Source organism: Hyla sarda, chromosome 4, assembly GCF_029499605.1.
Source record: "Hyla sarda isolate aHylSar1 chromosome 4, aHylSar1.hap1, whole genome shotgun sequence".
In the NCBI taxonomy this organism is placed as follows: domain Eukaryota; kingdom Metazoa; phylum Chordata; class Amphibia; order Anura; family Hylidae; genus Hyla; species Hyla sarda.
Window position 1 is genome coordinate 219,033,480 of NC_079192.1, and position 13,795 is coordinate 219,047,274.

The window sequence follows — 13,795 nt, forward strand, 5'->3', positions numbered from 1 at the left end:
TTTGCAGCGGCAAACCCGCTGCTGATTACGAGCGTGTGATCGTACCCTAAAACAGTAACAGCAAAGAGAAATACACTGCTCAAAAAAAATAAAGGGAACACTAAGATAATACATCCTAGATCTGAATGAATGAACTAATGGTATATAATACTTTCGTCTTTACATAGTTGAATGTGCTGCCAACAAAATCACACAAAAATTATCAAATTTATCAACCCATGGTGGTCTGGATATGGAGTCACTCAAAATCACAGTGGAAAACCCCACTACAGGCTGATCCAACTTTGATGTAATGTCCTTAAAACAAGTCAAAATGAGGCTAAGTAGTGTGTGTGGCCTCCACGTGCCCGTATGACCTCCCTACAACACCTGGGCATGCTCCTGATGAGGTGGAGGATGGTCTCCTGAGGGATGTCCTCCCAGACCTGGACTAAAGCATCCGCCAACTCCTGGACAGTCTGTGGTGCAACGTGGTGTTGGTGGATGGAGCGAGACATGATGTCCCAGATGTGCTCAATCGGATTCAGGTCTGGGCACTGGACGGGCTAGTCCATAGCATCAATGCCTTCCTCTTGCAGGAACTGCTGACACACTCGAGCCACATGAGGTCAAGCATTGTCTTGCCTTAGGAGGAACTCCGGGCCAATTGTAGTGCTTGGCGGTATACTGGTTCATACCGAATACCGACATTTTTTTCCTGCACAATATGAATTTTTCCCCATACCGCAATACCGGTTGGGCCCCCCCTACCCTCGAATGAATGAATGAATTAATTATCAGCCGGAGCGGCTGTCCCCACATCGGGGTACTAATCATATGTGACCCGCCGGCGCTGTTCTGCTTCTCTTCCCCCCCCCCCCCAAATGAATTATCAGCCCAGCGCTGTGCTGTGCTGTCCCCCACATCAGGGAACTAACCATGTCACCCGCGAGCGCTGCTTCTCTCCCCCACACAAATAATTATCAGCCGCCGCGCTGTACTGTACTGTCCTGTGCACAGGCTGCAAAAATAAACTATAACTCACCTTCTGACGCTCCCCGCCTCACGGTCCCTCCTCTGCAGTCCTGGGGATGGGAACGTCACAGAGCCGTCAGCCTATCACCGGCCGCAGTGATGTCCCGCCTTGGCCGGTGATAGGCTGAGCCCACTGTCATGTATGAAGCCTATACACATTTTTGGTCATACCGCCAAGCTCTAGCCAATCGCACCAGCATATGGTCTCTCAAGGGATCTGAGGATCTAATGGCAGTCAGGCTACCTCTGGCAAGTACATGGAGGGCTGTGCGGTCCCCCCCAAAGAAATGCCACACCGTTACTGACCCACCGCCAAACTGGTCATGCTGGAGGATGTTGCAGGCAGAAGAACGTTCTCCACGGGGTCTCCAGACTCTGTTGAGTCTGTCATATGTGCTCAGTGTGAACCTGCTTTCATCTGTGAAGAGCACAGGGTGCCAGTGGCGAATTTGCCAATCTTTGTGTGCTCTGGCAAATGCCAAACGTCCTGCATGGTGTTGGGCTGTAAGCACAACCCCCGCCTGTGGCCGTTGGGCCCTCATAGAGTCTATTTCTGACCGTTTGAGTGGACACATGCACATTTGTGGTGTGCGCTAGGTCATTTTGCAGGGCTCTGGCAGACACTACGCTGACAGACACAGCAAGCCTTTTTGCCAGAGCTCGCATTGATGTGCCATCCGGGATGAGCTGCACTACCTGAGCCACTTGTGTGGGTTGTAGACTTAGTCTCATGCTACCACTAGAGTGAAAGCACCGCCAGCATTCAAAAGTGACAAAAACATCAGCCAGGAAGCATAGGAACTGAACTGAAAAGTGGTCTGTGGTCACCACCTGCAGAACCACTCCTTTATTGGGGGTGTCTTGCTAATTGCCTATAATTTCCACCTGTTGTCTGTTCCATTTGCACAACAGCATGTGAAATTGATTGCCAGTGTTGCTTCCTGAGTGGACAATGTGATTGACTTGAAGTTACATTGTGTTTATTTTTTTGAGCTGTGTATATGTATCTATATATCTCTATCTATCTCTATCCAAAAAAGGGAAGCGGCACTCCAAAGTACAAAGAGATGGTGTATTTATTCACCCATTAAGTCAATGCGACATTTCAACCTCACAAAGAGGTCTTTCTCAAGCAGTGTATCTGTGTTACATCACTTCCTTATATATGGTCAACCATAGTGACATCACTAATTCATTTGCATCAATTAAATATAAAAACATAGCAATACAGATGCATATGTACAACAATATCTCAATATATACATAACATAAGTGTACAGTGTCCATATAGATAATACATAGGTGCCGATCCTCATATACAAACATAAAATGAAAAGTGCGGCATGTAAACAACACACTACGTCATCCAGGGGGGGGGGGGGGGGGGGGGGGTAATACCCCACCTCCATAGCCATGTGTCACACACCTGATTCGCAGCTTCATCCACGAGTCCTCTGTTTGTAAACATAACCGGTGCGCAAGTCCGGAAGTGCGCTGTGTTCCTAGCGCGCACTTCACTGACTTCCTCCGTCTGGATCTCTGTTTGTTTCCGGCACATGCGCACACCCCGGACGTAACAAACAGTGTCATGTTAAGATGACACTGTTTGTTACTTCCGGTGTGTGCGCATGTGCCGGAAACAAACAAATCCGGATGGAGGAAGTCAGTGAAGTGCGCGCTAGGAACTTAATTGATGCAAATGAATTAGTGATGTCACTATGGGTGACCATATATAAGGAAGTGATGTAACACAGATACACTGCTTAAGAAAGACCTCATTGTGAGGTTGAAACGTCGCATTGACTTAATGGGTGAATAAATACACCGTTTCTTTGTACTTTGGAGTGCCGCTTCCCTTTTTTGGATTGTATTTTGAGAAAGTTTGGAGTTTGAACCTATTGAAGCAGAGCACCCACCCAGGACTTGAAGTCCGTTTACAGTGCCGGCTCCTCTATTTTTGGTGTGCGTGTGTGTATATTAATATATATATATATATATATATATATATATATATATATATATATATATATATATATACACACACATACATACACACACACACACACACACACAGGGTTGCCACCTTTCTTGCCCCAAAAAATTGCGGCCATGCTCATTTGCATAATTGATTATATATGCATGACATCACAGGATACACATATGCGGGGGAAATTGTGTCCTATCCTATAAAAAATGTTTTCTCCTTATACGAGGCTGTATGAGGGCTCATTTTTTTTCTTGTGCCCCAATCTGTTCTTTTTAACAGTACCATTTTAGTTTTGATGTGACTTCATGTTTTTTTTTTTTTTATTAAATTCAGTAGTGAAGTTAGTTACTAACTACAACTCCCGGCTTGCCCTGATACAGCCCCTGGCTTAGCAGCTGCCCCAAACGAAAACTACAACTCCCAGCATGTTGGATTATATAGTAGTATATAGTATAGGTCAGTGTTTCCCAACCAGGGATGCCTCTGGTTAGGAAACACTGGTATAGGTTATGGTGAGACATTCCAGGAGTTCGAGGATTGTTTGGATAAATACCGGCCATTGCATTGCCAGTATGTTTAATATAAAAATATCGGCAGGGTGACATCCCTATATACACAGCCTAAAGCAATCTTTACAGGCGATATGTTATAAAAGGTGAAAAGTCATTTTCATTATAAAAATAAATAAAGTGGTTACACTGTCAGTGGAAGATATGGACATGTGTACTGACTCGCTGCAGTCTCTGTATGTTGAGGCTTCTAGAGGAACTAGACAGAGCTTTCCCTAACCCCTTAACGACCACGGACGTATATTTACATCCGTGGCTGGCTCTGTACTATAACGCGGGGTCACGCGGTGACCGCATGTCATATCGGGTCGGTTCCGGCATGTAACTGAAGCCGGGACCCGGAGCTAATAGCGCACGTCAGCAAACGCGGTGCTGCGCGCTATTAACCCTTTAGACGTGGCGTTCAAAGTTGAACGCTGCGTCTGAAACGAAAGTAAAAGCTTCCCGGCTGCTCATTGGGGCATATCGGGACCACCGCAGTGAAAATGCGGTGTACCAATCAGCTAGGACGCGAGCGGAGGGTCACTCACCTTCCTCTGGCGCGTCCGATCGGCGATTGATTGCTCCAAGCCTGAGATTCAGGCTTGAGCAATCGACCACGATAACATTGATCAATGCAAAGCTATGACTTTGCAGTGAACAGTGCTGGCAATGAGTGTATGCAACATTATAGCCCCCTATGGGAGCTATAACATTGCAAAAAAAAAAAAAAAAAGTGTAAAAAAAAAAAAAATAAAAGTTATAGGAGTATTCCGGGCCAAAACTTTTTTTTATATATCAACTGGCTCCAGAAAGCTAAACAGATTTGTAAATTACTTCTATTAAAAAATCTTAATCCTTCCAATAGTTATTAGCTTCTGAAGTTGAGTTGTTGTTTTCTGTCTAACTGCTCTCTGATGACTCACGTCCCGGGAGCTGTGCAGTTCCTATGGGGATATTTTCCCATCATGCACAGCTCCCGGGATGTGACATCTTCATTGAGCAGTTAGACATAACTTCAGAAGCTAATAACTATTGGAAGGATTAAGATTTTTTAATAGAAGTCATTTACAAATCTGTTTAACTTTCCGGAGCCAGTTGATATATAAAAAAAAGTTTTGCCTGGAATACCCCTTTAAAGAAATGTGATTTAACCCTTTCCCTAATAAAAGTCCAAATCACCCCCCTTTTCCCATTTAAAAAACAAACAAACATGCAAATAAAAAATAAACATATGTGGTATCGCCGTGAGCATAAATGTCCAAACTATAAAAATATATCATTAGTGAAACCGCACGGTCAATGGCGTATGCGCAAAAATATTCTAAAGTCCAAAATAGTGTATTTTTGGTCACTTTTTATATCATGAAAAAAAAATGAATAAAAAGCGATCAAAAAGTCCAAACAATACAAAAATGGTACCGCTAAAAACTTAAGCTCACGGCTAGAGATGAGCGAATTTACAGTAAATTCGATTTGTCACGAACTTCTCGGCTCAGCAGTTGATGACTTATACTGCATAAATTAGTTCAGCTTTCAGGTGCTCCGGTGGGCTGGAAAAGGTGGATACAGTCCTAGGAAAGAGTCTCCAGCCCACCGGAGCACCTGAAAGCTGAACTAATTTATGCAGGATAAGTCATCAACTGCCGAGCCGAGAAGTTCATGACGAATCAAATTTACTGTAAATTCGCTCATTTCTAATCACGGAGCAAAAAATGAGTCCTCATACCGCCCCATATGCAGAAAAATAAAAAAGTTATAGGGGTCAGAAGATGACAATTTTTAACGTATACATTTTCCTGCATGTAGTTATGATTTTTTTCCAGAAGTACGACAAAATCAAACCTATATAAGTAGGGTATCATTTTAATCTTATGGACCTACAGAATAAAGATGGCCGCTGGAGCTTAGGATAGGGGATAAGTTTTTCAGCACTGGATATCTCCTTTAAATTCCACAATAAATGGCTTATTCCATATGCTGCATTGTAGTTGTAGATCTAGGAGTGTTTAGTTGGCAGCTGCAGAGTAATAAGATCCTGCAGGGCCACAACATAACTGCACTGGTGTAAACAGATCATAGAAGGCTTCCACACCAGATCTGCTGTGTGACATGCACTGGAGGCAATGCGGATCTTCTCCACTCTCTCTATAAGGAGTGCTATGACTCCACATCTGCACAACATTCCCCGGACCCTGTGACAGCGGCTCCACCCACCCTTGGCGAGTAAAGAGCCAGCGCCCATCCAGAGCGGGCCACACCGAAGGGGCAGATCGCGTGCACAACCAGTCTGAACTGGAGCCAATAACAATGCCATATGTCTCTAGAAACAGGCGCGCACTAGCTGTCACCCCGTATGTCCCCATACGCACTATGCGTTTCCTGTCACTTAGAAGTGCGAAGTCAGGGGCTTCCCCCCCTTACTCACCCACTCCAGCACCTTGATGAACCCCAGAGGCTCCTTTAGCGGGCTGAAGTTCAGCTGCAGGCCCGACATTTTCTGTAATGGCAGAAAGTAGGAAGAGAGTGAGTGCGGGCTACAAGTGCGGAGCTTCCACCGGAACAGGGACCAGTTTGGCGGCCTCGTTTCCTACCTGAGTCAGCCGGTTCATTAGCTACGTCAGGTCAACACCTCCCCGGGGAGGGAAAAGCGTAGAGCAGAGAAGTTACAGCTCCAACGAGAGGTACGCACACAGGTCCCGCCCACTGATGTGACGTCACCGCGCCTGCGTAAGTGACAGAGTTGTAAAGAGTGCTCGGGTGCTCGTGTGACTGTGCATTTAGCGCGGTCCCGGATAACCTCCGGTTCTATAGTCCACTCTAACGGAAGCCTCTGCACTGCAAAGGGGCAGCCTTCAGGTCACCGCTCCCGCACTGTACAGGAGAAGGGAAAGTTACCAGGGGCGGACGGAGCCACAATGGTGGGCGGAGCCCTGCCCCTCAGGCCGCGCCCTCTGTCACATGCTCCGTAACGGTAACATCTGTCTCTTCCTGTCAGCCGGCAGCAGCACATGACGGTCAGGCGACATCCACGTCGCCACCAGCATTCTTTCTAACGAGGTTTGGTGTAGAAAATGGGTTTGTTTCAGTGGGCGACAAACATGCGTTTCCCCTATTTAGTAGATAAAGTGTAATCACTGTACGCATGAGGAGATTTATCAAACCAGTTGTGGAGCAGTTGCCCATAGCAACCTACCAGATCCAAGCTTTATTTTTAAGGCATTTCTAAAAAAAAAAAAAAAAGATGCAATCTGATTTGTTTCTATTGGCGACTGCTCCACTTTTGATAAATCTCCCCCAAAGATAATAGCAACAGATTCCTTATATTACCAGCAGCACTGCCCCTATGGTGTCCCAGGTGTACCGGCACCACTGCCCCTATGGTGTCCCAGGTGTACCGGCACCACTGCCCCTATGGTGTCCCAGCAGCACTGCCCCTATGGTATCCCAGGTGTATTGGCAGCACTGCCCCTATGGTGTCCCAGGTGTACCGGCAGCACTGCCCCTATGGTGCCCCAGGTGTATTGGCAGCACTGCCCCTATGGTGTCCCAGGTGTACCGGCAGCACTGCCCCTATGGTGCCCCAGGTGTATTGGCAGCACTGCCCCTATGGTGCCCCAGGTGTACTGGCAGCACTGCCCCTATGGTGCCCCAGGTGTATTGGCAGCACTGCCCCTATGGTGTCCCAGGTGTACCGGCAGCACTGCCCCTATGGTGCCCCAGGTGTACCGGCAGCACTGCCCCTATGGTGCCCCAGGTGTATTGGCAGCACTGCCCCTATGGTGTCCCAGGTGTACTGGCAGCACTGCCCCTATGGTGTCCCAGGTGTACCGGCAGCACTGCCCCTATGGTGCCCCAGGTGTACCGGCAGCACTGCCCCTATGGTGCCCCAGGTGTATTGGCAGCACTGCCCCTATGGTGCCCCAGGTGTATTGGCAGCACTGCCCCTATGGTGTCCCAGGTGTACTGGCAGCACTGCCCCTATGGTGTCCCAGGTGTACTGGCAGCACTGCCCCTATGGTGCCCCAGGTGTATTGGCAGCACTGCCCCTATGGTGTCCCAGGTGTATTGACAGCACTGCCCCTATGGTGCCCCAGGTGTACCGGCACCACTGCCCCTATGGTGCCCCAGGTGTATCGGCAGCACTGCCCCTATGGTGCCCCAGGTGTATTGGCAGCACTGCCCCTATGGTGCCCCAGGTGTACTGGCAGCACTGCCCCTATGGTGTCCCAGGTGTACTGGCAGCACTGCCCCTATGATGCCCCAGGTGTATTGGCAGCACTGCCCCTATGGTGTCCCAGGTGTACCGGCAGCACTGCCCCTATGGTGCCCCAGGTGTACCGGCAGCACTGCCCCTATGGTGCCCCAGGTGTACCGGCAGCACTGCCCCTATGGTGCCCCAGGTGTATTGGTAGCACTGCCCCTATGGTGCCCCAGGTGTACTGGAAGCACTGCCCCTATGGTGTCCCAGGTGTACTGGCAGCACTGCCCCTATGGTGCCCCAGGTGTATTGGCAGCACTGCCCCTATGGTGTCCCAGGTGTATTGACAGCACTGCCCCTATGGTGCCCCAGGTGTACCGGCACCACTGCCCCTATGGTGCCCCAGGTGTACTGGCAGCACTGCCCCTATGGTGTCCCAGGTGTACTGGCAGCACTGCCCCTATGGTGCCCCAGGTGTATTGGCAGCACTGCCCCTATGGTGTCCCAGGTGTACCGGCAGCACTGCCCCTATGGTGCCCCAGGTGTACCGGCAGCACTGCCCCTATGGTGCCCCAGGTGTACCGGCAGCACTGCCCCTATGGTGCCCCAGGTGTATTGGCAGCACTGCCCCTATGGTGCCCCAGGTGTACTGGAAGCACTGCCCCTATGGTGTCCCAGGTGTACTGGCTGCACTGCCCCTATGGTGCCCCAGGTGTATTGGCAGCACTGCCCCTATGGTGCCCCAGGTGTATTGGCAGCACTGCCCCTATGGTGCCCCAGGTGTATTGACAGCACTGCCCCTATGGTGCCCCAGGTGTACCGGCACCACTGCCCCTATGGTGCCCCAGGTGTATTGGCAGCACTGCCCCTATGGTGCCCCAGGTGTATTGGCAGCACTGCCCCTATGGTGCCCCAGGTGTACCGGCAGCACTGCCCCTATGGTGCCCCAGGGGTACTGGCCTCACTGCCCCTATGGTGTCCCAGGTGTACCGGCAGCACTGTACCATATGACTGCAGGTCTAGTACACCTGGGGCACCATAGGGGCAGTGGTGCCGGTACACCTGGGGCACCATAGGGGCAGTGCTGCCGGTACACCTGGGATACCATAGGGGCAGTGGTGCTGGGGCACCATAGGGGCAGTGCTGCCGGTACAGCTGGGGCACCATAGGGGCAGTGCTGCCAGTTCTGTTCCCCAGGTGGGGGAGATGATAGACTGAAAACAGCTGAGGCATCATGGGCAGTAGGGTTGCCACCTTTATTGCAAAAATTTGCTAATTTGCATAATTAATGATGTATGCGTAACATCACGGGATGCACATATGCTGGGTAAATTATGTCCTACTCTGACCCCTATAACTTATTTTTATTTCTCCTTACAGGGCTGTATGAGGGCTCATTTTTTGCGCCCCCATCTGTAGTTTTTAACAGTACCATTTTAGTTTTGATGTGACTTTTTGATCGCTTTTTTTCTTCTTTTTTTTTTTTTAGCAAGTACTGGAGGTGAAGTTAGTTACTAACCAACTCCCAGCATTCTCTGATACAGCCTGTGGTGGCTGTCCAGGCATGCTGGGAGTTGTAGTTTTACAACAGCTGGAGGCACCCCTGGTTGGGAAACACTTACCTATTCGATATACTACTTTATAGTCCAACATGCTGGGAGTTGTAGTTCTGTAACAGTTGGAGGAGCACTGGTTTGGAAGCACTGGTATAGTATATGGCAGTGGTTCTCAACCTTCTTGGCGACTGTACCCCCAAAGGCTGAAAGTATGTCCACGGATACCCCTCGCGTGAGGGGTACCACGGACAAAATGCGTGTGCTTACCTTTATACTAATGCGCTATTTAATCCCCTTGTGCCATTATTCCGCCCTCCCTCTGATCCCTTTTGCCATTATTCCCCCCTCTATCTTAACCTGTTGGGGACGAAGGGCGTATGCATACTAGGGATGTAAGAAAAAATCGATTCGCACGATTATTGCGATTTTTCACTTGGCGATACTGAATCGATTCAAAATATTTTTGAATCTATCCTTTTAGGGATGTGGAATTTGTATTTCCTGATGCCCGGAATAGCATGTCCCGGGCATCAGGACATACAAGTTCCACATTTGTGGAACCGGGCAGGCCGGATCTGACACGGCAGCGCTCTGGGTATACGGAGCGGGCTCCGACTCGTGCCCGCTCCGTACTCTGTGGTCCCCAGCTGATTTCAGTAGCCGGGGGCCGCTGATGCATCACCACCGCTAATATCCAGCATGCGGTGCTCTGCAGTGTGTATGAAGCGGGCTCCGGACTCGTGCCCGCTCCATACTCTGCAGCCAACAGCTGTTCTCCGTAGCCGGGGGCTGCCGCTAATAGCCAGCATGCGGCGATCGCTGCGGCTGGCTATTAACCCTTTAGATTGCCGCTGTCAAAGCTGACAGCGGCGTCTAAAGGGATCTGTGAATGCTCCCTGGTGGGCTAGTGGGGTGGATTGCCCATCCCCCCCCCCCGCAGCACGATCGCAGGTGAGCGATCCACTGTGGAGGTAGCCGGAGGGCTTCCCTCTGCTTCCCTGCCCTCCGTGGCTCTGTCATTGATAGAGCCTGGCTGGACCAGGCTCTATCAATGGATTGCAGATCAATGGAGTTCAATAGAACTCTATTCATCTGTCTGAGGAATCTAATGATTCCTAAAAGACTAATAAAGTGAATAAAAAAAATAAAATAAAATTTTAATAAAAGTGTAAAAGACACTGCTTTTTAGACAGAATCTGGATATATCGTGATGTATCGTCACCTAGACGGTATCGCGATATATCAGGATATATCGAATCGCCACACTGGTATTGCGATTTGAATCGTATCGCCAAATTCTTGGCGATTCACACCCCTAATGCATACGCCCTTGCTTCCTGGTACTTGAGGACGAAGGGCGTATGCATACGCCCGTGGGAATTTCGGTTCCCGCCACGTGCCGGGCAACGGACCGGGGCGACTGCTGATATCGATCAGCAGGCACCCCGCGCAAATGCCTACAGGGTACATTCACACAGGCAGGTTTACAGTAAGTTTCCTGCTTCAAGTATGAGCTGCGGCAAATGTTTCGCCGCAGCGCAAACGCGTAGCGGTAAGCTCACTGTAAACCTCCGCCAGTGCGAATGTACCCTAAAAACACTACACTACTCTACACTAACACAAAATAAAGGGTAAAACACTACATATACACCCCGTTACACTGTTCCCCCCCCCCCCCCTCCAATAAAAATGAAAAACGTATTGTACAGCAGTGTTTCCAAAACGGAGCCTTCAGCTGTTGCAAAACGACAACTCCCAGCATTTCCGGACAGCCACTGACTGTCCAGGCATGCTGGGAGTTTAGCAACAGCTGGAGGCACCCTGTTTGGAATCACTGGCGTAGAATACCCCTATGTCCATCCCTATGCAATCCCCAATTTAGTCCTCAAATGCGCATGGCGCTCTCTCACTTCGGAGCCCTGTCGTATTTCAAGAAAACAGTTTAGGGACACATATGGGGTATCTCCGTACTCGGGAGAAATTGCACTACAAATTTTGAGGGGCTTTTTCTCCTTTTACCCCTTATGAAAAGGAAAAGTTGGGGGCTACACCAGCCTGTTACTGTAAAAAAAAAATTTTTTCACACTAACATGCTGGTGTTGCCCTTTACTTTTTATTTTCACAAGAGGTAAAAGGAAAAAAAGACCCCCAAAATTTGTTCTGAGTATGGAAATACCCCATCTGCAGGCGTAAAATGTTCTGTGGGCGCACAACAAGGCTCAGAAGTGAGAGCACACTATGTACATTTGAGGCCTAAATTGGTGATTTGCACAGGGGTGGCTGATTTTACAGCGGTTCTGACATAAACGCAAAAAAATAAATACCCACATGTGACCCCATTTTGGAAACTACATCCCTCACGGAATGTAACAAGGGGTAATGTGAGCCTTCACACCCCATAGGTGTTTGACGAATTTTCATTAAAGTTGAATGGGAAAATAAAAAAAAATAAAAAAATAACTAAAATGCTGGTGTTACCCTAAATTTTTCATTTTCACAAGGGAAAATAGGAAAAAAAAGCCCCCCAAAATTTGTAACCCCGTTTCTTCTGAGTATATAAAAACCCCATATGTGGATGTAAAGTGCTCTACATGCAAACTACAATGCTCAGAAGAGAAGGAGCGCCATTGGGCTTTTGGAGAGAAAATTTGTCCAGAATTGAAGGCCACGTGTGTTTACAAAGCCCCCATAGTGCCAGAACAAGGAACCTCCCCATGTGTCCCCATTTTAGAAACTACACCCCTGACGGAATGTCATAATGGGTACAGTGAGCATTTATGCCCCACAGGTGTCGTGACAGATTTTTGGAACAGTGGTACGTGAAAATGAAAAATTTAATTTTTCGTTTGCACAGCCCACTGTCCCAAAGATCTGTCAAACGCCAGTAGGGTGTAAATGCTCGCTGTACCCCATATTACATTCCGCGAGGTGTGTAGTTTCCAAAATGGGGTCACGTGGGGGGGGGGGGGTCCACTGTTCTGCCACCACGGGGGGCTTTGTAAATGCACATGGCCCCTGACTACCATTCCAAACAAATTCTCTCTAAAAGCTCAATGGCGTTCCTTCTCTTCTGAGCATTGTAGTGCACCAGCAGAGCACTTGACGTCCAAACATGGGGTATTTCCATACTCAGAAGACATTTAACAAAAAGTTGTCAAACACCTGTGGAGTGTTAAGGCTCATCGTACCCCTTGTTACGTTCCTTGAGGGGTGTAGTTTCCATAATAGTGTGCCATGTGTTTTTTTTTTTTTTTTTGCTGTCCTGACACCATAGGGGCTTCCTAAATGTGACATGTCCCCCAAAAACCATTTCAGAAAAACTCACTATCCAAAATCCCCTTGTCGCTCCTTCCCTTCTGAGCCCTCTACTGCGCCCGCCGAACACTTTACATAGGCATATGAGGTATTTCCTTACTCGAGAGAAATTGGGTTACAAATTTTGAGAGGATTTTCTCCTTTTACCCCTTGTAAAAATTCAAAAACTGAGTCTACAAGAACATGAGAGTGTAAAAAATGAAGATTTTGAATTTTCTCTTTCACTTTGCTGCTATTCCTGTGAAACACCTAAAGGACACACTTACTGAATGTCATTTTGAATACTTTGAGGGGTGCAGTTTTTATAATGGGGTCATTTATGGGGTATTTCTAATATGAAGGCCCTTCAAATCCACTTCAAACCTGAACTGGTCCCTGAAAAATACAGATTTTGAAAATTTTGTGGAAAATTGCTGCTGAACTTTGAAGCCCTCTGATGTCTTCCAAAAGTAAAAACACGTCAATTTTATGATGAAAATATAAAGTAGACATATTGTATATATGAATCAATATAGAATTTATTGGGAATGTCTATTTTCCTTACAAGCAGAGAGCTTCAAAGTTAGAAAAATGCTAAATTTTCGAATTTTTCATCAAATTTTTGAATTTTTCACCAAGAAATGATGCAAGTATCGACGAAAATTTACCACTAACATAAAGTAGAATATGTCACGAAAAAACAATCTCGGAATCAAATTTATAAGTAAAAGCTTAACCCCTTAAGGACGCAGCCCTTTTTCACCTTAAGGACTGAGCCCTTTTTTGCAATTATGACCACCGTCACTTTACGAATTAATAACGCGAAAACGCTTTTACCGAATATTCTGATTCTGAGATTGTTTTTTCGTGACATATTCTACTTTATTTTGGTGGTAAATTTTCGGCATTAATTGCATCCTTTTTTGGGGAAAAATCCCCAAATTTCATGAAAATTTTGAAAATTTAGCATTTTTCTAACTTTGAAGCTCTCTAATTGTAAGGGAAATGGATATTCCAAATAAATTAAATTTTTCTTCACAAATACAATATGTCCACTTTATGTTGGCATCATAAAATGGACATATTTTTGCTTTTTGAAAAAATTAGAGGGCTTCAAAGTAGAGCAGCAATTTTCAAAAATTTCATGAAAATTGCTAAATCTGAAGGGACAGATGTTACAGAACTACAACTCCCA

The 13,795-nt window shown here is 47.4% G+C and overlaps 2 protein-coding genes across 17 annotated transcripts in view; one reads left to right on the top strand and one right to left on the bottom strand.

Annotated features, from left to right (window-relative positions):
- The window catches only part of SYPL1 (synaptophysin like 1), a 33,547-nt gene extending 27,061 nt beyond the window's left edge, over positions 1 to 6,486 (bottom strand). The window contains exons 1-2 of the mRNA XM_056573577.1: positions 6,144 to 6,486; positions 5,978 to 6,049 (exon numbers count right to left, since the gene is read on the bottom strand). Of these exons, the coding sequence (XP_056429552.1) occupies positions 5,978 to 6,049; positions 6,144 to 6,161 (90 nt within the window). The 5' untranslated portion in view covers positions 6,162 to 6,486. The remainder of the gene's footprint in view (positions 1 to 5,977; positions 6,050 to 6,143) is intronic.
- Positions 6,101 to 13,795, top strand: part of LOC130368988 (uncharacterized) — an 86,237-nt gene continuing 78,542 nt past the window's right edge. For 11 of the 16 annotated variants that reach the window (XR_008892635.1, XR_008892633.1, XR_008892632.1 and 8 more), the window contains exon 1: positions 6,476 to 6,609. The gene's annotated coding sequence lies outside the window, so the exon portion shown is untranslated. Of the gene's footprint in view, positions 6,234 to 6,388; positions 6,638 to 13,795 lie in introns of those variants that run through there. The other 5 variants (XM_056573572.1, XM_056573571.1, XM_056573569.1 and 2 more) reach the window with 5 other exon arrangements.